Source organism: Magnolia sinica, chromosome 8 (genome assembly GCF_029962835.1).
Source record: "Magnolia sinica isolate HGM2019 chromosome 8, MsV1, whole genome shotgun sequence".
NCBI lineage: Eukaryota > Viridiplantae > Streptophyta > Magnoliopsida > Magnoliales > Magnoliaceae > Magnolia > Magnolia sinica.
The window spans coordinates 90,006,786-90,032,917 of NC_080580.1; the positions used below are offsets into that span (position 1 = coordinate 90,006,786).

General features: G+C 41.1%; 1 protein-coding gene across 1 annotated transcript; it reads right to left on the bottom strand.

Annotated features, from left to right (window-relative positions):
• Positions 1-239: 239 nt before the first annotated feature.
• LOC131254381 (serine/threonine-protein kinase STN8, chloroplastic-like) lies at positions 240-25,901 on the bottom strand. Its single transcript, XM_058255368.1, has 4 exons — positions 25,762-25,901; positions 3,714-3,897; positions 2,599-3,003; positions 240-901 (listed from the first exon to the last, which is right to left on the bottom strand). Exons 1-4 carry the CDS (start codon positions 25,899-25,901, stop codon positions 554-556), a joined length of 1,077 nt encoding a protein of 358 aa, XP_058111351.1. The 3' UTR covers positions 240-553.
• Between the last annotated feature and the right edge of the window lie 231 nt (positions 25,902-26,132).

The window sequence follows — 26,132 nt, forward strand, 5'->3', positions numbered from 1 at the left end:
TGACCTGAATTTTATTCCAGAAGATCTAAACAATATTGTAGATCACCTGATTAAGAGCTAAGATCTCACAAATGTATAACAGAGAGACAGATGCACTCGTGTGAAGATGTGTATGTCTCCAACACGTGTGTATGCCCCAATATCTCCCCCCATCAGATGATCCTACCCATCCAAGAGGCTCATGGGCCCACCTTACCGTAACTATAGTCCAACCAGTTCGACTGGAGACCTAATATTTAAAATAACTAATTGGAAGTTGAAGAATAAAAAATAGTGGAACTAAGCATATGCATAGTTGTCGGTATGGTGGTTATAAGTGTTTGCTTTGCAGAGTAAAAACCAGCAAGCAAGTTTCCTAGTGACTCATCTCGAAATCTCGCCCACCGAGTTGAATCGACCGACTTTCAACTCGAGTCACCGAGATTTAAAACTACAGTTTGATTAGGCAACACCAACGGAAAAGAGCAGTAAAGAATCAAACGGAATACCTAACAAAGAGAAAACACATGCAAATCTAATAATGAAACAATGGCTATGTAAATTACCTCAAAATTCACTGGGTCAAGCTTAGTTTCGAAAGAACAGCAGCTGCCTGGTCACCGCCCAATAAGAAATACGGATGCCTGAGAGCTGCAGCGGCTGACAACCGCCCTCGTCTCTGAAATCCTCTCTCAGAAATAAGCTTGTTGGCCAAATCCCACCCTCTACCAGAGTCGAGATCAAGTATACGTAAGTCCGGCGTTTTCCGTGTGTACTCCCTCCATTTCTTTAAGTCGTATCCGACGCTCTTTATTTCTGAATTGAAATTCTTCAGACCTGCTGAAGACCTCAATGTCGGAACTGCCATTTGCATGAGTATAATTCCGGCAGAATACATATCAAACAGATCGGGACTATTAAGCTGTAAAAATCACAGAAAAACACACCCGCAAGAGCGTTGAGCTAAGATCTTAACTTGTTTAGGAAGTAATGGAGAAGTATAAAAAATCCAACTACCGGAATTCATTTGCGCCCATCATTCCATACATGTGGGGCCTGCACGCTTTCCAGTGATCCAGACTATTCTATGGCCCTTGCCCTGGATGCATGCAACAACAATGGAAGGGCTCCCTCATCGACAATCCTAGCCATCAGATTTTTGGACTCAAATGGATGCTTAAAAACAGAATGCAGCCAATGGTCCATGTGCGAGGGGACAATGTCCAACTATCAGATGGCTGGAAATTGCTCGATGAAGGTGATTTCTGGTCCATCACCCATCCACTAATAGGGCCACAAATTAGGGATGTCAATTGGCAGTTGGCACCCGGACCGCGGGTACCTGATGGTCCTGACCTAATGTTAACAGGTCCGGTCCAATTTCTCAGACTTGTTTAGTAATCGGGTCAGGTTTGGGTCTGCCATTTGGACCTGGTAGAAAAACTGTCTAGTTGGGTCCAGGTTCACCATCTTGGACCAGATTAAAAAAGGGGGCTGGGTCTGGTGCGGACCAGGTCTCATAAATTTTCTAGAATCCAAATGAAGTTTGCCAACCCTTATCACTTTGAATTTGTAAAATTATCACATGGATGTGTCATCGAATCCATCAATTCGAGTGGGCTGACCATGTAAATGTCCTCTTTTGATGTGGGCACTACCCGAATCTGACTCGAAACTAAGATCCGAAGACCCGATGGGTCCCCGAAAGCACCCGAAACCCAATCAGATCCAGGTCCAATACCTGAAAAAAGACCCAGACCTGAAACAACCTGATCCGGCAAGACCCAACTTCAATCAAACCAGATCCAGGAACACTAGGACTAGATCCGAACCTGACCGATTGACAGCCCTACCACAAATGAATAATAAGAATAGCTGAAAAGTGGGCCCTGTCTGTATGACGCAGGGATGAACGTGATGAGGATAATTACCCCGAATCCACGGAGCTTCTCTGGACTCCTCACAGAGACTTCTCGAATCCACGAGGAAAAGAAAGCAGAAAATAGAAATAAATTCTAATAAATTCGAAATTGATTGATGAATAATTGATAATTCCCTAATGTGTTTCCTTACACCATTAATATAGGAAAAAAAATAAACTAAAATTCGTAATTACCAAAAATAGCAAAATTCTAACTCTAATAAAAATCCTAATTCTAATAAAACTCTTCTAAGGCCTAATTTCTAAAAATAAAAATTGCAAATAAACTTTCTCTAGAAGAGTCCTAATATAACTAAAAGTTATTTCTAAAAGGAAAGAAAATCTAAAGCTCTAAAAATATTTAAAAAAATCGGAATTACTAAAAATAGTAAAATTTTCCTAAAAATTCGTTTTTGAGCTGAAAGCGCGCCTTTTTTGACGAAACGGACAGATGCGACCCACTTTGTGGGTCGGTTCACCTCGGATGGCCCATTTCAGTAAAGATTGATAGGTTGTGCGCCCCGTAACGATACCCGGATCAAAAGTTATAGTCAATTCACGGTCCATCTTCTTTTGGCTCAACCATGCTAGGAACGTGTCCGTGACAGGTTCTACATCACTGTATTGGATACTGGTCTGAACAATGACAATTAATTCAATGCAAGCATTGTATAAATACCCCAAGATGTTAAATATACCTGCCAAAGGATCGGAGAAAGGATAGCTGCAATCGGTTCTGGTGGAGGGTTTGGTGTCTCCTCCGGAAGAACGTATAATTCCGGCGGACAGTAGTCCGGGTCAAGTAGACCACGGTTGGGTACATAGTTCTTGCCAATACGGAGATCTGTTGCTGCCCCAAAATCGATGAGCTTGATCCGTCCCTTCCTTGTCACAACCAAGTTGGCCGGTTTTATGTCCCGATGGACAATGCCCGTGTCATGGATCTTCTTGAGAGATGTAATGATCTGCCGCATGATTTGCTTGATGATCAGTGCATTCCTTTCGATTGAGTCTAGTCCTTGTATGACCCGCCTAAACATAACAGACTCTAAGTTGAAAGGGAAGCTGCGATCTTTCATGTAGTCGGCCAGGTCTCGGTCTCCCTACGACAAGGTACTATCACCAATTAGTGACAGAATAGAATTAGGAATAAAATTCTACATAGTGGGAAATTTGGGTGTCTTGAAATTGTAGATGGGTGCATGGTTTTAAGATTTGGACAAGTCCCCGGCGGGTAGTCGGGGCCAACTTGGAGGACTTGGTCAGACCCAATCCAGTTTGACACCATGAATCACCCCCAACTCAACTGATTTGGGCTGCTTCACCCCTGACTCAGGAAAGTCGCAACTTGACTCGAGATCAAACAAGTCAGTCCGAGTTTCTGAGTCTTTTAACCATGGTCGGGTGGCATTCAATTCTGAAAAAAGGATAGTGCAAACTATACAGCCTGTTTGTTTCTCCTCTTAGTAGAAACGAGTGGAATCCTTATTTCAGGCTGATTTGCCTGAAACGGATTTCCCACACAATGCGAAATTCATTTTCCATGTTTTTCCAAATACCTCTTCATCAATTTCCGAATGCAACCTTAGGGTGTGCTTAGAGGTTGTACTTTCTATTGTTATTTGGATGCGCCTTGTTATCATACACATAGAAAATATGTATGGTGATCGAGATTGTTCCTCCGGTGGGCCACCAAACGGATGGCTATGGTAGGCCGAGCAGTGTAGTAATTGGATGAATAATGTGGATTGGTATGGAAGAGAGTGGAGGTAGGTATTGTAGAAATGAACCCATATAAACCATTATCACATACCTTAAATTTCCACACAAGCCATTTCCCTCCCTTAGTAAATTGCGAGTTTGTCTTGTCAGCGATGAAGCTTCCAAGGAACTCAGCGTATGTCTCGGGAGCTGCTCTTGAAAGCCTGTAGTTAAACCACTCCTCAAAGTCGCCGCATTCTTCCGCCCCTTTAATTCCAACATGGGACACCCAACAGCTGTGAGGCCCACCAGTTCTATATATAAAATACACTCCACTCATGACAGTGGGCTAACGTCATCACGTGATCCGATGAAATGGATGAACAGAGCTTCCCCCCAGGGTGCTCCCTGTATGGTGGGCCACAGGAAAGTGGCATCAAATGCGAATTGGATATAATCAGAAGTTATGTGAATCTACTCTTATGCTAAGCTCTATGAGGCTCACTGTGATATCTGTGCTATTTCCACTTCGTTTATCCATTGTGCTTGCTTATTTTAAAGGTCATTTTAAAAATAAGGCATCTTCAAATCTCAAATGGGCCACACTAAATGAAGCAATGTATATTGAACCATCATCATAAAAAAATTATCGTAGGCCATAGAAGTTTCGGATCAGGCTGATAATAGTGGTGTTTCCTTTCATTGGTATGGGAATCAACTTATGAACAGTTTTGGATGACTTACAAACATCAGGCAGGCCTTTGGAAAGTTTCAACATGGGCATTTCAATTCCCACTACTTCATGTGGTGTGGCTCACTTTACTCTCTGAATCTTCCTGATTTTCAACATCACCTCCTAGCATGTGCTGGCACAAGGAATAGAGTAACACAGAAATCACAACAACCATCATAGAGCTCAAGGTCACACCTGATTGTTCGGTCTGGAAATTGATGGTTATATATATATATATATAGCAGCTTTGGGCCAAAGGATTAGGTTTTTATAGTAAGTCTCCTCTTTTGCAAAGAGCATCCAGCTGATTCCAAGTAGTGGGGACCTGATTCCAGCTTTATAGTAGTCTCCCCCTACTTTTGAGTTATTGTTCCCTCAATTTTAGGCCCAATGGTGCATTTATTTATTTTTTATTTAATATTTTTTAAAGTAAGTGCATCCAAAGAAGTCCTGCATCATCAAAGAAAAATCTACTTTATGCATCCTTCTCTATCATTTTTTATTTTTTAAAGTGGTGTGCAGTGGAGCATTGTTAGCCCTATATGGTGATTTTGAGATCCAAACCCTGCAATACTATACTTGTACCACTACTATCTGGACCAAATGACCCAAAAATCTAGCTGGTCCAACCATCAGGTGGGCCACCTTAGAAAACTATAATACACCACAAAAAATCTTGGAACCTGTGGCCCACCTGATGATGCGCTTGTGGGAAGGCATACAAACAACACGGTCGGCCCCACACGGTCAGATGAATAACTTTCAGTAGCTGAAAATGTTTTCCAGTACGATGATGCGAACAAGTTTCTGTGCACGTGAATAAGTGATGCAGAAACAGGCCCCACATGGTGTGTATCACAGGGATGGGATTCGTCTGGTGACCAAGCGATGATATAAAAAAGTTTCCGCGCACGTGAATAACTTCTACACACAGAAAGTGTTAAAGAAATGGGCCCCACATTGTGTACAAGGAGGACCAGTTTGCCTCATTACCCAACACCAGCCAGCTAGCTGGTGTCAAAGCTCTGTGGACCCTACCATGATGGGTGTGTTTTATCCCTGCAGTCCATCTATTTCGCCTGCTTATTTTAGGGCATGAACTCAAAAATAAGCGGATCCAATAGCCACTAATAAGTTTTCAGCATATGCTTTCAATCCTTGCTGTTTCCTGTAGTTTAGTCCAATTTGAATTTGGATCAAGCTAATTTTTTTGAGCTCATGACCTAAAACGAGCTAACAAAATGGATAGAAAGATACATCGTGGTGGGCCATAGGGCTTTGCACGAGTAAGCATGTCCACTAAAGGCAGCCACAGGTGGGACACAAGGGCAGCTCAGAGGGGTAGGCAGGTGAGGCAATCATCTAAGGCCCCCTAATCATGAAGGCCCTATATTATAGCAAAATTAAAATTTCTTAATTATGAAGGTCCTATATTATAGTAAAATTAAAATTAAGAAGAAGAAAAAATGCCTAAATTTTTTAAAATAAAACTTATTGAAAGGCCTACAAAATAAGAACATTTAAAAATTAGTTTACAAATTTGAAATTGAAAATAAAAAATAAATCCTAGAAACTAGCACTATCAATAATAATAGTTTAATTCTATCGTCTCTTTTCGAAATAATAGCATCATTCCAAATAAATTCTTCTCTTAAAACCTAAGACCACAACTACCTACTTTAAACTAAAAAGCCTCATTTTTATGACTTGCCTAAGGCCCCTAAAAATGTTGAGCCGCCTCTGGTGGGACAATGCTATTATGGGTGTTAACAGCCCCAAATCCACCAACACCTCATCCATCCAAACCCTGCATCAATTGCACCTAATCAACTCATGAGGAGCCGCAAAATGGGGTTGATCCACTCAAGTGGCTCACGCCATTGGGAACTCACAGCCCCGGACCCTCAGTTTGGCCAGCTCAAGAGCCGAAAAGTAAGGTAAAATCTAAAACTCTCAGTTACCACACCACACAAAACAGTGGGGCCTGAAACATATATACATCATGGACACTTCCTCGGGCACACAATGATTTCTTTTGGATCAAGCTAATATCTGTGTGATCCTTCCATCCGATCTTTGTGACCTTATAAACAGATTGGGTGGCAATTAAACATTACATTGGCCCCAAGAAGTTTTTAATGGTGGGTATTCAATCACAATTGTTTCTTGTGGTGTGGACCACCTAATATTTGGACCGGCTTCATTTTTAGAAATAATGGCCTGAAATGAGCTTTCAAAATAGATGAACGGCATGGATGTAAGGCACATATATAACAGTGGGCCCCACAATATAGGATTCACCGTAGTCGTGCCTGGATCTGGGAGGAAGCTTTGCTTCTAGAGTGTGTTGAGTTGGGGGTGTCAACCGCCGGGTTAGGCTGGGCCAAGCTCCCGTGGAAGCCCAGCCCTCAATTTCTCCAAATGAAATTTCCAAATAGAGTTGGAGATGTGGATACGAATATTTTGTTTAAAAATAAAAAAAAAATAAAATAGATATAGAATAGTGACGGACAGGGAAACTGAGAGAGTTATTATCGGTACCCTTGAAAGTGCAATCTCCACTGTCGACGCGTGTCGATAATGTGGCAAGAGATCGGATGGCTTTCCCATTTGGACGGGACTTCGCCACGACCCCCAAACCAGCAATGCGGGTAGGATCCCAACCGTGGGCCCACCTAGATGTATGCATTGTATATCCACGCCATCCATCCGGTTTTTTCATATTATTTGAGGACATAATCCCAAAAATGAAGCCGATACAACTTTCAGGTGGACCACACCACTGGATATTGTGGTCTATGAACATTTAAAATCTTTTGTGGGCCACAAAAGTGCTGGATCAAGCTGATGTTTGTTATTTCTGTTCATTCAGCTTAAGTGTGACCTTAGCAACAGGTTGGATGGAAAATAAACAGTACAATAGACCGTAGGAAGTTTTTAATGGTAGCCGCAGTTTCCATTGGTGTGGTCCACTTGAGATTTTTATTTCCTTTATTTTTGAGACCATGCAATAGAATAATCAGGAAAAATTGTTAGACGGCATGGATGTACATGCATACATCAAGGTAGGCCCAGCGGTTCACTCAGGTCCCAGCTAATGGCATCGAGAAGACACTAGGGCTAACGTAGACCAAAATCCCCCACCCCTGATGCACAGAGAGTGCAAGGTACAATGCTTGAGTACTTAGTTCCCACGATCATATCCGTGAAATCAGCTCCGTTCATCCATTGACAGACCACTTTATTGGATTTTTATGCAATAACTACACTGATCGAAAACTGATGAGCTATGAAACAGTAAATAGTAGGTATGGGAATGCTCACCACAAAAATCTTTTGGGGGCTATTTTGTTGATTTTATATGCCATCCAAACCGTTCATAAGGTCGTAACATACTGAATGAAGAAAAATCCATAAAAATAGATCTCATCCAGATCTTACGTCAGCTATAATATTTGAATGTAGATGTTTTAGTGGTGATTTGGCCCATTTGAGTTTTTATCACCTGAGTTTTATTAATTAGAATTATAACGGGATGGCTGAACTAATGGATGTATTAGATTTTATATAAACGTCACGATCGGCCACACAAAGCTAAAGTGTTTCACAAATATCAACTTGATATAAAACTTTTGTGGCGCCATCGATAAGTTTTCAACTGTAGGCGTTCAATTCCTACTATTTTATGTGGTGTTGTTCACTTGAGAGTTGGATATACTTTATTTTTATGCTCTTTCTCTAAAATGATTTTTTTAAAAATGTATGAATGGCATTGAAAATCCATACATCAAGGTGGGCCTTACGGAGTTTACTCACCATACTATAATGTTGTTACTCATTACAATCTGTGCCTGTCCCAGCCTATGGCTAGGGTTTGGGTGATACCATTGAGAATGCTATGTGCACTTGCACGAGTGAAATTATATTCATAATGCATGTGGAAATAAAAAGTACGTGCAAAGGAATCATATCCTCTCGTGAGGAAATACCTAGTGAAAGATACATTTCGTAGGCCGGCTGTGAGAGAGAGAGAGAGAGAGAGAGGGGGGGGGGGGGAGGGTGGAGAGATTGAGTACCGGGGAGGACTGGGCCGGGCTCATAGGCTTTCGTTTATTTACGTCCAAGCTCTGCCCGATTTTCTTATGGGCTTGTTTTTTAAGCCCATCCCTATTTATTGGCCCGAACTTTGGCCCAAGCCCAACGGGCCAACCTGGCCCATTGACACCCTGTAGTGTTTGGTATGGTATGGTTCACCTGAGCTTCGTATCTGCCTTATATTTGGATTGATGTAGTAAATAAGTTGGCAACATGGATAGATGACACATATGACAAATACATGATAGTGGCCCCAGAGAGCTTATGGGCATCTCCAGGCAAGGCAATCCGCATACAATTTATAGGTTATCAATCTCCTTTTCATATACCAGACTTTCAAATAAAAGCATAAAAAGAAAAAGGGCCAAAAATTAAAAACCCTTAAAAAATTATCCAAACATAGAACTAAGGGAGAAGATGGATAAGAAGAAGTAATGCAAAAAAGAGAAGAAAATGTCATGGAAAAGAGGGTTACCAATATAAATATAAAAGAAAGGATGGTTGAAAAGAAAGAGATTGAGGAAGAAGACGACAACTACAATATAACAATGAATAAAAACCGGCCAGGCAGAGGCAGATCAATTGATCCCTTTCTTAACTCGATAGTGTCTGATGAGGCCTACCCCTGTTTTGTCTAGGACCATGGATTCTCTAATGGGCCTGGGAAGCGGACATCATTCTCCTCTGTTGTTTCCTCCTGTGGTATGGTCCATTTGAGGTTTGGATCTGCTTATTTTTGGGCTTAGGTAAAATAGATGGACTGAATGGATAAAACACATACATCATGGTAGGGCCCACATATTTGACACCAGCTAGCTGGTTGGTGTCTGGGTCACCAGCCAAACCACGTCCGTGCCCATTTCTGCAACACTTAATCAGCTACATGGAGAATTGATCATATAAACATTATGGTGGGCCCAAGGAAGTGTCAATGGTGAGTGTTCCTGTCCCCACTGTTTGTGTGGTGTGGCCCGCTAGAGTTTTGGATACGTTCAATCCCTACTGTTTCCTGTGGAGTGGTCTACTCGAGGTTTGGATATCATGCCCCAAAATAAGCTGGCAAAATGGATGGACTACATAGATAAAACAAATAAATTATGGTAGGACTGACAGAACTTTGAGACCGGATAGCTGGCTGGTGATAGGATCACCAACCAAAATGATCTCCATGATACACACCATATGGGGCCCATTTCACATTATCCCAGCTGGAAAATGTTTTCACCTACTGCAATTTATTCATCCTATGGTGTGGGGCCGACTGCGTTGTTTGTACCTGATCATTGGACCAGCTAGATTTTTGGCTGATCTGGTCGAGATGGTCGTGGTGCAACTATTACAGGGGTTGGATCTCATAATCACCGTCTGGCCTTTACAATGCTTGACTGCATCACTTCTAAAAATTTACAGAAATAAAAATAAAAATAAAATGATACAGGGATGCATAAAACGAGATTCTTCTATGGTGATTTAGGGGCCTTTTGGATGCACTTCCACGGTAGGGGTTTTTGGATGAGTTGGCACTTGGCAGCCTACTTCTTTGATGATTTTGGGGTCCATTTTCATACACTTCCACAAATTAGTGTTTTTTGACGGTTTGCTTTATAGTGTCTATTTTGTCAAGCAGAAGAAGGGGATTACGTCAAAGTCACATCATAAATTGTTATTTGGAACAAAACTGCTCTTAGGGCTCAAACACTCCTTGGGAGGGTGCATCCAAACGGGCCCTAGTAATCTAATAGCTCCCTAAAAAAGGAGACACGTGACTCAAAAGTAAAGGGGGACTTGACTTTGAAAGTAGAATCTAGGCCCAAACCCATCCAGTCATGGGCCCAAAAATTTCAAAATCTACCAACACCCAAATAAAAAAGATAAAAGACTTAAGACTCTAAAAGCTAGAAGGGAAGACTTGACTTGAAATGTAGAATTAGGGCTTAAACCCATCTACTCCACTGTCCCACTAGGAATCTCGAAAAGTAGAATCAGGGCCCAAACCCAGGATTACGAGAATCACATGTGACTTTAGGCTCTATGAGGGCAGCTGTGACGTCTGTGTTACTCCATTCCTTGTGCCAGCAGCCCATGCTAGGAGGTGATGTTAAAATTCATGAAGATTCAGAGCCACATCGCATGAAATAGTAGGGATGTAAATGCCCATGTTGTAACTTTCCGAAGGCCCACCTTATGTTTATATGCCATCTAAAACGGCTAATAAGTTGATTCCCATGCAGATGAAGGGAAACACTCATATCAGACTGATCCGAAACTTCTGTGGCCAAGAAGAAGTTTTCAATGGTGGTTGATCAATCACCACTGCTTCTTGTGGTGTGGCCCATTTAAGATTTGAATATGCCTTATTTTTTAAATGAGTTCCTAAAATTAGCAAATGCAATGGATAAATGAAGTGGATATAACACAGGCATCACAGTGGGCCTCATTGAACTTAGGATAAGAGTAGATTCCTTTAACCTCTAATTACTGCCAATTTGCATTTGATGCCTCTTTCCTGTGCCCCAACATGCATGGAGCTCCCAAGGCAGAAGCTCTGCCCATCAATTTCACTGGAATCGCGTTAGGACATGAGCCCAATCATGATGAGGCAGATCCAAAACTCAAGTGGGCCACATATAGGAAATAGTCCTAAGATGAACCTGCAAAACGGATGGACGGAATGGATGTTGCACATAGATTGTGGCAGACCACATATAGCTACCACCTACTGGAACATCTTCTATGCAGGGGCACAACCAATTCACATCCATTCATCTCCGAAGTTCAGAGCAGGCAAGAAATAAAGTAATTGAATACCACCGTTGAAAATTTCTTTAGGATCATAGAAGTTTTGTATTAAGCCGATATTCATATTTTCCATTCATGCATGTAAGAATCGCCTTATGAACATGTTAGATGGACGGCATGGATGAAACACATACATCATGGTTGGGCCCACAGAGCATCGACCACTAGCCATTGGCTGGTGGCAGGGGAGTACCCAGTCCGTTTCCACTAAAAAAAGGGAGCGTGACTCAAAAGACTCTTAAGGTAGAATCTAGGCCCAAACCCATCCAGTCATGGGCCCAAAACTTTCAAAATCTTTGTTATTGATTCAACACCATGAATCATTGATTCACTCAGAATGCATGTTATTTGACTCGGTTTGAATGGTCTCTTGATTACTGATCTTGGCCCTCAATTTCATTAAGAAATAACAAAGTTACTGACTAGGCCAAGTGAAACTTGGATTTCGTAGATTGGCTATCAGAACTAATTCTAAACCTTGAACACCTTAACACGTTTATGGTTTTTTTTTTTTTTTTTTTCTTTCAATGCTTTGAAATTGAATCTTAAGGACTAGTAAGTCAATTTTAATATGCATGTATTGGTGGGTGACTCATTTTGTCCTCTGTTAAAACAAAATTGGGTTACTAAACAACCGTTAAATCTTGTTATTAGTTTACCAAGCTTGCATCTGAAGATTCTGAATATTTATATTACTTGGGTTCTTATTTTTTTTACTGCACATCTATTAATTTGGCTTTTTGTTCATAACCGAATGCAGAGAAGAATGATCCACACCTCTGGTATTGAGTGTATACATGTGCATAAATACAACTTATATTTACAGGTATCAGATGTAGATCTTGATTTTATGAGAATACAAAAACATGTGAATGTATGTTCCTTTTGTGGATATGAATCCTGCATTTGGATGGATGCAAGGTGTAGGGTCGTGACCAAGCTCAGCCCCACACAAATCCAGGAATGAATACTCCTTTCCGGAATGAATGATATGGACATCAAGTAGCAATTTCAAATCAAGTTTGAGACTACTTTGGATTTTAATATGTGTTTGGATGTACAATTGAGATGAAATGGCATACTTCATTCAACAAAGAAGAAATGATGGTATTGTAGTCACCGTCGTTAATGATCAACATGAGGAAGTAGTTCTTACCTTCATTAAACATATCTTGATAGTAGGTCGACCTACTAGAGTTTATGAGGAATTCCAATTATTATCAGCTATCTGAAGGCTGTGATCATGTAATTTCAAGTATTGTTTCTCGTGGAGTGGTGCACTTGAAATTTGGATTTGCCCTCCATGGAGTGGTGCGCTTGAATTTTAGATTTGCCTAATTTTTGGGCCCATGCCCTAAAATAAGCTGGCAAAATGGATGGACTGCATGGATAAACCACATACATATCGTGATACGCCCGTGATTGGGCCTACAAACTTTTGACATCAGCTAGCTGGCTGGTGTTTGGGTCACCAGCCAAACCGACCCCACACTAATTCACCTGTGGGTAGAAGTTGTGCAAGTGCATGGAAACTTGTTCACATCATCACGGGATCACCAGCCAAACCGTATCCCTGCAATACACACCACGTGGGGTCCTTGTCTGCAACACTTATTCACTAGCACATAGAAGTTATTCACCTGCATGGAAACCATGTCCCCGTGAGTATCACCGTTTGGGGCCATTTCTGCAACACTTATTCACCCACGTGGAGAAGTTATTCATGTCCACGGAAACATGTTCACATCATTACCTGTGAAAATGTTTTCACCGACTGCAAGTTACTCATCTTACTGTGTGGGGTGACTGTGTTATTTTTATACCATCCCACAAGCATATTTAGTGAGCCCTGCCATGATTATCAGCTTGGACCAAAAGCCAAGTCAGTTCCAACCGTGAAGTGGACTACAGGCTGAGGGTTTTTTTTTAGTGTATTATAGTTTTCTAAGTTGGCCCACCTGATGGTTGGACCAGCTAGATTTTGGAGTCATCTAGTCATGTTAGTCGTGGTGCAACTATTGCTGGGTTTGGATCTCGTAATTACCATCTCGGCCTAACAATGCTTGGCTGCACACCACTTAAAAAAATAATTTTAAAAATGATGCAGGAATGCATAAAATAGATTCTTCTTTGGTGATTTAGGGCCTGTTTGAATCCACTCCCTCAATAGGGTCTTGTAAAAGGGGTTCCAAACCTGCCTTTCGGTTGAGTTGGTAGCCTGGTTTGACGATTTTGGGGTCATTTTCTTTCACTTCGTCAAATTGGTTTTTTTTTGAGTTTATTGTTTTATAGCATCTATTTTTTTCAAGCAGCAGAAGGAGATTTTGCAAAGTCACACCATCAATTGCTTTATCGATCAAAACTGCTCTCAAACACCCCCCCGGAGGGTGCATCCAAAATGGCCCTTGGAATGGGAGCAGATTAGGTGAGACCGCAGATCCACTGAGGTTGGTGGGACCCCTGATTTGGGGCCCACTGTAATGTATGTGACTACATTCACGTCATTCGTCCATCCCTATTGAAAGCTCATTTCAGGGCATAATCCAAAAAAAGAAGCAAATCCAAATCTCAGGTGGACCATAATACAAGATACAGTGGTAATTGACCAATAAAAACTTCTCGTGTGCCACAGAAGTTTTGGATCAAGCTGATATTTGTGTAGTCTCTTCATCCAGATCTTTGCGACCTTATCAAACAGGTTGATGGAAAATAAACATTCCAGTGGGCCCCATGAAATTTTTAGTGGTGGGGATTCAATCACTACTGTTTCATGTGGTATGATCTACATAAGATCTGAATTAGTACATTTTTAAACTAATGTAGTGAAATGAGCTTTCAAAACGGTTGGATGGTGTGGATTTAAGGCACATACATCACTATGAGCCCCACAGTCAGGGGTCTCACTCACCTTGGTGGACCCGGGTCCCACCTAATCCGCTCCCCTTTGGAATCCAGTAGCTCCCTAAAAAAAAGGGGGACGTGATTCAAAAGTCAGGGCAGACTTGACTCTTAAAGCACCCAAAAAACAAAAAAAGACCTTCCCTTTAAAAGGAAACCTGACTTGAAAAGTATACAAGTCCAAATCCATCCTGTCCAACCCATATGACACTCCTTGGAATATCGTTGATGCATTACGAGAATCACATGTATGTGACTTTAAGCTCTATCAGGGCAGTTGTAACGTCTGTGTTACTCCATTCTTTGTGCCAGCCCATGTTAGGAGGTGATGTTAAAAATCAAGAAGATTCAGTAACTAAAGTGAGCCGTTGAGATTTGAATATGCCTTATTCAAATCTCAAAAGATAAAACACAAACATCACAGGTGGACCTCATAGAGCGTAGGATAAGAGTAGATTTACTAACTTCTGATTACAGGCAATTCGCATTTGATGCCACTTTCCTATGCCCTAGCATACAAGGAGTACCGTAGGCAGAAGCTCCATTCATCAATTTCCCAGGATCACCTTAGGAGATGAGCCCGATCACGAGGCAGATCCAAAACTCAAGTGAATCACACAATAGGAAATAGTCCTAACATGAACCCCCAAAACTGATGCACGAGAAACGGATGTCGCACATAGATCAGAAAATGAGAATGCTTTGTTAGACGTTATTCCGCTGTGCAAGTGCACATAGTAATTATCCAATTGATTAAAATAATGTTAGAAACTGTGGATAGTCCATATACTTAAAACGGCTCTAAATAAATTCTCCCATCCATCATATCAATGTCTAAAATATGTCCATCGTGATGAACTGGGTCAGTCTAGATCGTGTGCGTGCATGTGTTCTACCAAGAGGAAAGGACCTGCATTCAATGAACAAATGCAAATCATACAGAGGTGAGATAGGTCCAATGGATCTGATTTCAGCTATTACTCTCCATCTTCGTTAAGGTCCACAAATTGGGGTAGTCTAGATTGTGTGCCTGTCTGTCTATGTTAGGGTCCACAAATTGGACCACGCCACAAGAAACAGTTGTGATTGAATACCCACCATTAAAAACTTTTTGGGGCCAATGTAATGTTTTTTTGCCGCCCAATCTGTTTATAACGTCACAAAGATCTGGATGGAGGGATCACACGCATAGATATCATCTTGATCCAAAGCATTTGTAGCCCACAATAAGTTTTAAATGGTCAATCACTACTGTTTCTTTTGGTGTGGTCTTCTTGAGATTTATATCTACTTAATTTTTAGGATTATGCCTTAAAATGAGATTTCAAAATGGATGGATGGCATGGATGTAAAGCACATACATCAAAGTGGGCCCTAAGTGAGGGATCCACTAAAGCCGTGCACCCCAAAACTAACTGCTATCCTACAAGCGTTAAGGACACAGTTTCGAAACGAGTCGAATTAATTGAACTTTTTCAAGTAGAGTCGAGTGAGCTAACCGAGCTAACTCTGCTCGTGTACAGCCCTAAGGACACTAGAGCTCCATGGGGCCCACTGTGTTGTCCGTAACATCCACTCTGTAGATCAGGTGCGTCTCTACATGTCAAGCCTTGGGTGAAATGTCCATGACATCTACTTCAACCAACCCATTGAAATAAGGTGGTTCAGCAATACAGGTGGGCCCCATTGAAAATCAATGGTGGGTGGGGGTCTCCACTGTTCCATATACTTTGGTATACCTGAGTCCTTGGGGATCTGATGGACGGGTTGGATTTGATATATACATCACATGGGTCCCGCATCCACCCAGTACCATGGTAGCTCACCTCTTTTATAAAAGAACAGTAATGGTAGCAAGATTTTAAAACAGTTCCGTATTTATTAGTAACAAGAGTGAATTGAATGGGTCACATACACACCATGGTTGCTCCACACAAAGCTATGGTTGGCATCCAATCCATTATTCCCAGGATGGCCAGCCTGAGTTACGGATTTGGATGGAGTCGATTTTACGTATAGAACTGGTGGACCCCACTGCTCTTGGGTGTTTAATGCATTGTGTAGAACTGGTGTTGAGGGTCCCATGTAATCAGAAGCTGTGGGACCATGTAAAACCGGACTTGGTGGGATCCTTTCTAAACCAAAGCTTTGTAGGACCCTATAAAACCGGTATTGTAGAGAGCCCCTACCTACAACTGTGGTTATATGGAGCTCGTGTAAGAAAAAAGTTGTGGGGTCCACTGTGTTATGCTTGTGACATCCACTCTGTCCAGCAGTTTGGCTAGCTCATCTTAGGACGTGAGAGCTCATAAAAGAGGCCGATCCAAGACACAAGTGGGCCACCCACAGGAAATAGTGGTGATTAAATGCCTACCATTGAAACTTTCCTAGGGTCAATGAAGTTATGGATCAAGCTAATACTAGGCTCTCAGCTGTATAGCTTATCTTGTGAATAAAATTTCTTTTTGCTGTAAAAAAAAGGTCTAATATTTGTGTTTTATGTTCATCACCTTTGGAAGTATTGGATGCCATATAAACATCACGGTGGGCCCAAGGAAGTGTCCCACTACTGTTTTGTGTAGTGTGGTGATGGAGTTTTGGATTTTGCCACATTAATTTTTCCGCTCATGGCTTAACTTGAGCTGGCGAACCCACTTGATTGGATCAACCCCATTTTGCAGGTCCCTCATGAGTTGATTAGGTGCAATTGATGCACCCGGGGTTCGGATGGGTGAGGTGTTGGTGGATTTTGGACCATTAACACTCATAAAAGACATGAACACGCTGTTTGGCTGGTGACCCAAACACCAGCCAGATAGCTGGTGTCAAAGCTCTATGGGCCCCACCACGATGTAGCTGTCTGTCCATTTTGTTAGCTTATATATTTTAGGTCATGAGCCCAAAAACAAGGTTGATCCAAACCTTAAGTGGATCACATGAAAGGAAACAGTAGGGATTGAAAGCTTATTTTGAAAACTTACCAGCGCCCACAAAAGTTTTGAATCAAGATGATATTTGTGATTTTCTTTCATCCATGTTTTTTGATCTTGTGAACAGGTCGGATGATAAATAAATATCACTGTGGGCCCCAAGAATGTTTCAAGGGTGGACACTAGTCTCCCTACAGTTTCCTGTGATGTGGTCAAATTGAGGTTTGGATCTTCCTTATTTTTGAGTTCATGCCCTAAAATAAGCCGGCAAAATAGATGGACTGCAGGGATAAAACACATCCATCATGGTAGGGCCCACAGAGCTTTGACACCAGCTAGCTGGTTGGTGTTGGGTCACCAGCCAAACCTGTCCCCCTTATACACAATGTGGGGCCCATTTCTGTAACACTTCCTGTGTGTAGAAGTTATTGGCATTGCCCTGGAAACTTTTTTACATCATCATTTGGTCACCAGACAAATCCCATCCACGTGATACACACCATGTGGGGCCCATTTCTACAACACTTATTCATGTGCAGGGAAACTTGTTCGCATCATGGTACTGGAAAACATTTTCAACTACTGAAAGTTATTCATCTGACCGTGTGGGGCCGACTGTGTTGTTTGTGTGCCTTCCCACAAGCGCATCTGGTGAGCCCCGCAGTGATGATCAGCTTGACCCAAAAGTTAGGTCGGTTCCTATCATCAGGTGGGCTACAGGTTCCAAGGTTTTTTGTGGTGTATTATAGTTTTCTAAGGTTGCCCACATGATGGTTGTACCAGCTAGATTCTTGGGGTCATCTGGCCGAGATGGTAGTGGTACAAGTATTGCTGGGCTTGGATTCCAAAATCACCATCTGGGCTAACAATACTTATCTGCACACAACTTTAAAAAGAAAAAAATATGATTGAGGGATTCATAAAACAGATTCTTCTTTGCTGATATAGGGCCCATTTGGATGCACTTACATTAAAATAAATGCACCACTGGGCCTAGAAATGAGAGCACGTGGCTCAGAAGTAGGGAGAGACAACTCTAAAGGTAGAATCAGGGCCCCCTACTTGGAACGGCGATGCTCTTTGCAAAAGAAGAGACTTGACTATAAAACCATAAACTTTTGGCCCAAAGCTACCTTGGAAATCTCATAGCACCCTATATACATGTGTGTGTGTGTGTGTGTGTGTGTGTGGTGGGTTGCAGACACTTTCATGGCAAAGATGGACCAGAGAGCCCAATCAAAGGCAAAAACGATCTGGACCGTCCACATGATTTTGGTTCATAACTTTGTTGTTTGCCATTGGCCTGAGAGAAGTCCTTGCTCTGATACTAATTGATGTAGGGATGAACATGATGAGGTCGATCGCCATCTTCCAAAAGGATAACTACTTTGAATCCACGGAGCTTCTTCGGACTCGTCACTGAGACTTCTTGAATCCACGAGGAGGAAAGAGAGCAAGAAAATAGAAATAAATTCTAATAAATTTATAAATTGATTGATTGATGAAATAAACAAGTTCAAAACCCTTTAAATAGGGATACTAAGCAATGTGAGAGATTTCATAATCAAACTACAACTAAAACTCCTAGAATTTGCGACTTTCTATAAATAGTAGATTTTCTATTTATGGTAAGTGTCCTATGTGGCTGAACCACACTATTCTCCTAATGTTTCTAAACACTTTTCATGTTGGAGACAACTCTTAAAGCCGAACGGATGAAGAGTTATAATCAAACTAAAACTTACTAAAAATAGTAAAATCAAAAATAAATATAGAATTCGACCGTCGATGTGATGGAATATCACAAATTCAGCATGGGAAAGCCAGCACATCCAGGTTGGTTGGCTAAAGTAGCTCGTCCTACCCCAAAATCATATTTGGTACGTCGAGTAACTCATTCCGGCTTGTGAGATATGCTTGTTTTAAGGTTCTGACAGTCTTAATGACTTTTGCTTTTTATTGGGCCTTTTCTGGTCCATCTTGGATATGAAAGTGTCCGCGACCCACTCTACATCACATATGGACATCAAGTTGCAGTTTCAAATCAAGTTTGAGATGACTTTGGATTTTAGTATGTGTTTGGATGTACAATTGGGATGAAGTGGCACACTTCATTCAACAAAGAAGAAATGACCCTATTATAAACAAATACACCGTAGTTAATGATCAACATGAGGAAGTAGCTCTTACCTTCGTTAAACGTATCTTGATAGTAGGTCAACCTACTACAGTTTATGAGGAATTCTAATTATTATAAGCTGTCTTAAGGCTGTGATCATGTAATTTCAAGTATTATTTCCCGTAGAGTGGTGCACTTGAATTTTGGATTTGCTTCATTTTTGGGCCCATGTCCTAAAATAAGCTGGCAAAATGAATGGACTGCATGGATAAAACACATACATCATGATAGGGCCCCGCAAACTTTTGACATCAGCTAGCTGGCTGTTGTTCAGGTCACCAGCCAAACCAATCCCACACTAATTCACCTGTGGATAGAAGTTGTGCAACTGCACGGAAACTTGTTCGCATCATCATGGGATCACCAGCCAAACTGTATCCCTGTGATACACACCATGTGGGGTCCATGTCTGCAGCACTTATTGACTAGCACGTAGAAGTTATTCATGTGCACGGAAACTTGTTCACATCACCGTGGGGTCACCCTGTCATTCCACATCCCCATGATACACATGGTTTGGGGCCCATTTCTGCTACACTTATTCACCCACGCAGAAAAGTTATTCATGTCCACGGAAACTTGTTCACATCATTACCGTTGAAAACGTTTTCACCTACTGAAAGTTACTCATCTTACCGTGTGGGGCCGACTGTGTTATTTGTATACCATCCCACATGCACATGTAGTGAGCCCCACCATGGTGATCAGCTTGGCCCGAAAGCCAAGTCAGTTCCAATCATCAGGTGGACTACAGGTTGAGGTTTTTTGTGGTGTATTATAGTTTTCTAAGGTGGCCCACCCGATGGTTGGATCAGCTAGATTTTTGGGTCATCTTGTCAAGTTGGTCATTGTAAAGGACTTTCCCTTTAAAAGGAGGGAAGACTTGACTTGAAAAGTAGAATCGGGGCCCACTTTTCTGAATCTTGATGCTCCTTGTAAAAGAATAGATTTAACTCTAAAGGTAGGAGATAAGTCCAAAACCATCCAGTCCCACCCAAATCACACTCCTTGGAATATCGTTGATGCGAATCGCCTCTAACCCAGGGTTATGAGAATCACATGTATGTGACTTTAAGCTCTATGAGGGCAGTTATAACGTCTGTGTTACTCCATTCTTTGTGCCAGCCCATGCTAGGAGGTAATGTTAAAAATCAAGAAGATTCAGAAACTAATTGAGCCATTAAGATTTGAATATGCCTTATTTTTGAAATGACGTCCAAAAAATGGACAACGCAATGGATAAAACACAAACATCAATTTCACCATATCACCTTTGGAGATGAACCCAATTACGAATCAGATCCGAAACTTGAATGGGTCACACAATAGGAAATAGTCCTGACATGATCACACATAGATCAGAAAACAAGAATGCTCTGTTAGATGTTAATCCTCTGTGCAAGTGCACATAGTCATAATCCAATGGTGAGTGTTTCCATCCCCACTGTTTTGTGGCGCATTAGAGTTTTGGATGCATTCAATACCCACGGTTTCCTGTGGTGTGGCCCACTTCAGGTTTGAATCTGCTTCATTTTTAGGCTCATGCCCTAAAATAAGCCAGTCTTTGTTACAAAGGCCTTAGCCGAACCTGGCTGAATTGCATTCATTTCAACCTCACGTACTAAGTGGCCACAAAAGTCTCTGAACGTAGTAATAGAATCAGTATGGTTCGGAATTCTTTTGATTTGGTCTCAAGATTCAGGCAAGGAACGGTGCATGGCTATAATCTTCTGATTTTCAGTCAATTTACACCCAACATTCCTAAGGGCACCTATCATTTGCTCCATCTTACGAATATGATCTTTGATGGGGCAGCCGACAGGCATCCTGTACTCCTGAAATTCTAATTCTATTGCCTTAACTCTCGCATCTGACTTCTGCGCATAGGCATCTGTCAGTGCTTCCCAGATTCCCATAGCGGTTTCATGCACTTCATACGTAGGTATGAGTTATTTGTGCATAGTGCTAAGAAGGACATTACGGGCTAAACGATTTTGTTTTCACCACTTATTATAGCGAGTCATCGCAACCCTATGTTCTTGTAAATTTTCGTTTTCAGCCAAGATGGGTTCCTCTTGAACTACATCGAGTGTGTGAGATATGTCGTCCTCGTCCAGAAGGCATCGCACCGCGCGGGACCAATCTTCGTAGTTGTTGCCGTCAAAATGTTGTCCTTTCAGCTATTTAGCGATTAACGCTTTGGTGGTCATCTCTACATTGCATGAGTATCACTATTTACCTAAGATCTAAGGTATTGATATTAATCATCAGCATTTCTACGTGTTATATAAATTTTCAAAGTATAAAAGCAGTTAACACATCTTAATGAGATCTGAAAGTTTGCATATCCGAATGGGCGGTGTAGAACAATCAAGTTCTCTAATTAAGATGGGTTTAATACTTTTATAAGAATAAATTTATATAACGTGCAACCTTCCATTATTGGTTGCATGCATCATTTAGTGAATGAGAATAAACTCCCACTCAGGTTATGCCCAACGTATAGTTTTACGGAGCGTCTAAGCACTAAGTTTTGCATTTTCCAATAAAAAAATATAAGGAGCTTAGATCTAAACAAATCAAGCCAAATATTTTCTCATATATAAACATCATTAGAAAGAAAAATGAAGTACTAAGATATCAGGAGAGTTCTATCTTCACCTATGATCATGACCATTAGTGATAGATCCGATCATTACTGTTAATGATCATTGTTGATGATGGATCCTTTCATCAATATTGATCATCATGGTTGATGATCGTTTTGTTCACTAATGAGCTCTAGATCAACAGTGAAGAAGATATTATAAAGGAAACTACATTTATTAATATGTGTCCAACATCCTTCAACATAGTTTCAGTTTATTGTATGTGCATGTAACGTGTTGTACAGAAACGTGTATATCATCTTGACATATATGTTATATATATAATACATGCTGGTTGTACAGAAACACGTTGTACAATATCAACAGATGTACAGCAATATAAAACGTGTAACGTGTTTTACAATAACGTGTTGTACAGTAACATGTTGTACAGTAACATCATGTAACGAGTTATAGTATAATACGGCTGATGTTTTGCACAAAACAACATGAGCAGCTGACAACATGTTACTGTAATTTATATGTGTGTAAACACCATTTGTACTATCTGTATCTAGTAAATGTGTACAGCTATGAAAACGTGCACAGTTATGATTATACATGTAAAGCTAGTGTACATCATTCTAATTGTACACATTAAGATGGGTTCTAATTGTACACGTCAACATGATTACACGTCAGATGTATGGTTAGGATGACGTGCACGTATAACACATGCACGTATTATCAGATGCACTATATATATATATGAGATGTACATATGATATGGTACATCATGTGTAAACAACATGTGCAACAAGCTAACATGTTGTACATGCACTACAACATGTAACGTGTTATACCACAAGCTAACGTGTAACATTGGCTAAGATGTACAACACGTTGCTGAGATGTGCACTTTGCTGTACAACACATTGCTAAGATGTACAGAAAACGTTGTTGTACAACACATTGCTGTACAACTTATATCACAATACAACGCAAGATTATACTTTGCTGTACAACACATTGATGTGGCTGAGATGTACACGTTAGCCTACATACATCATCTTTCAACAGATGGTCTCAATAGATGTATATGTATGAAACGTGTACATCACAACTATGTAACGTGTTGTTATTAGGAAACGTGTTGTAGCAATGTACATGTACAGCTTGTAGGCAACGTGTTGCGCCATATCACATGTACACCATATCAAACATTGTATATTAATTTAAAACGTGTATAGCTATATGTATGAAACTTGCAGCAACGTGTATGATAGGTGTTGGATTGCAACGTGTTACATTCAGATATATTACATTGCAACGTGTTACCTACATGCACTAAAACACGTTGCTGTACATCAGTATAACAAGTTGGCTGTATATCACTCAAATGGTTTCCGTGATTGTGGGGCCCACTGTGATGTTTGAGAGAAATCCACCCCGTTCACAAGTTTGGCCTTGTGATTTTACCAGGTGGACTGAAAGATGAGGAAGATCAAGCGCTCAAGTGGGCTACCGACCATTAAACAATGGACTGTTAAAAAAAATATTGTCCAACGTTTTCTTGTTGTGGGACCCAACTCCGCATCGGATCAGCCTCGATTTTCGATCCACACCCTAAAATTAGATGGCCAAACTACTAAAGGGGCTAGATTTGTCTGACACAGCACGAAAGTAGGCCCCACCATGATTTGATAACGACTGATGCTTATCATATCTAACTCCACATAATATTTTATTAGGAGATTGTTGTGGTGATCATGGGGCCACCGCATTGTTTGAGAAAAATCTGAACCGTCCATTTCCCTCATATGATTTTAGGGCTTGGGCCATAATTCCATTCCTAAAGGAAAAGATGGGCCACTTACCTTTTAGATGATAATAATCAGAGATCCACCGTTGATTGCTCTAATACCACTGTAGGAAAGCGTGGAAGGTGAGCCCTCAAGAGCTGACGGTCTACACGAAGTTTGGAACCCTCACAAAGCAGAAGAACGGTGCTTCAACGGCCCGCTTATCTACTACTAGAGCAAATGGAACTATTCACACGTCTGATCCTACGGTATATAGTAGCCCCGGATTGCGATCTATGGATTAGATCGTCTCAAGGACAAGCTAAAATGGACAGACTATAGCGCACACAATATCTCTCTGTATACTCTCGGTTTATCGTCTGACTCAATGCCTTTCACGAGAGAAGTGCATCCCTTTATATAGGAAAGGAATGAGAGTTTAGGTGGGATTAGATTAGGCCAAATAATCCGATCAAATCCCTATCATCAATTAAAAATCAAATTCATAATTGAATTTGAAATCTAATTCAAAGGAAGAGACCGGAGAAAACATGGGACGTACCCACTAGTGATTGCTCACAAGTGGGGCCCACTGGCTTACGTCCAACACTACCAAGGTCAGTAGATCCATGACTGTGGAGCCCACTCTACATGTTTTATACCCATGTTGTCCATCCATTTTTCTAGCTCATTTTAGGGCATGGGCCTAAAAATGAAGCAAATCCAAATCTAAGGTGGACCACACCAAAGGAAACAACGGTGACTGAACATCCACCATTAAAAACTTTCAGGGGGCCACCACAATGTTTATTTACAGATAACCTACTAATAAGGTCACATAGGTTTGGGTGAAGCAAAAACAAAAATATTAACTCCATCCAAAACATTTGTGGCCTCAAGAAAATTTTTGTGATAGGTGTTCAATCAACATTGTTTCCTATGGTGGGGCCACCTGAGATTTAGATCTACTTCAATTTTGGACTCATGCCCTAAAAATGAACTGTAAAAATGAGGACAGCATGGATATAAAATACATATATTACGGTGGCCCCACAATCACAAATACACTGACCTCCATCCATCGAATCCGCATCCCACATACCCTATCTCCCCACAGGACACATGGGAATGTGATGTATCAGTCAGGTCCATCAATCTACTGGGCCCAAGAATGCATTGGTACTAAAACACTGACTTGGCAACTGAGACCAAAATAGCAGGATTGAAACTCCAATTTTAAGAGGCCCCTTCTCGAGGAAGTGCATCTAATGGACTTTTGAAGGTCTGTCAAATGGGCTAGGGTCGCTCATTGGGCTTAGGCTTAAAATTCATCTCTATTAAGAGTTGAGTGATTCAGCTCTTGTTGGGTGAGTGATTCCCTAATCCTTCCATGAGTGATTCCCCAACCTCTTGGGTGAGTATACCCAAGTCATCTTCTTCTCTTGTTCTCATTAGACTTATGTACTCTTGATCGATCCGTACTCTTGATCGATCCAAGTTAGAGCAAAAAAGTTCTTCTTTTTCTCTCTTTATTTTATTTCTTTGAGTTTGGCATCACTAGTCCTAGCCTGTGGTAAGCTCAACTTAAAGTCTCCATTATGGGCATTTGGAGAAGGTAGCGATACCTCATTGGGACCTCGCAGGAGTCATAGGGCCAGGAGGGTAGTGACTACAACCAACAAACATCCCAAAGGCCAAGAATGTGAATGACATTTTATTTTTTTTCAACCAAGGATTTCATTAATCAGAAAAAAATTACAGGAATTCGGGAGGGTCCCAACAAAAGACTTCGGACCTCTCCCATCGTGTCACCCCCAAAGGCCAAGAATGTGAATGACTTTAGTTACAGTGTAGACATCCTCTAAAATGCATACATTAGGAGTCTGACAACCTCTATGCGACTGACCTTGATGCAAGTAAGGTTCACGAACTTCATCACAATAAGCTCAGCATCGCTCATCTCAAGCTAGACAAACACAGCGCACCTCAGCGTAGACAACACAACTAATGAGCTCAATAATGGAAAGTCTAACATCACCAAAGTAAACACTTTCCTCCAAGCCAGCTCTTAGTTTTGCCTCAGCATAAACAAGCACAACACATCTCAGTGCACAACCACAAACAAGCATAACATACCTCCGGCGCTTGGGAATACCGGCGCTTGTCTGAGCGCCGCTAATTGTATACACTTTTCCGGCGCCCATTCTGACTTCACCGACGCTTTTATGACTGCCGGTATTTCCTGCAGAAGCGCCAGTAAAAGTATTCCAAAGCATGGTTTCTTAACACTTTCCATCGTGGAAAAGTACGGGTAAAAATCTATACGAGCGCCGGTAAAAGTCTTCCATAGGGCTGTATATATTTGAGAGGCTCAATTGCTGCACGGGCCAGTACTTTATATATATATATATATATATATAATTTAAATTGAAACCTATATTATTTTTTTCATATTTGAAACATAAAAAATGTTGCAATACAATTAAAAATGAATATTAAACAAAAAT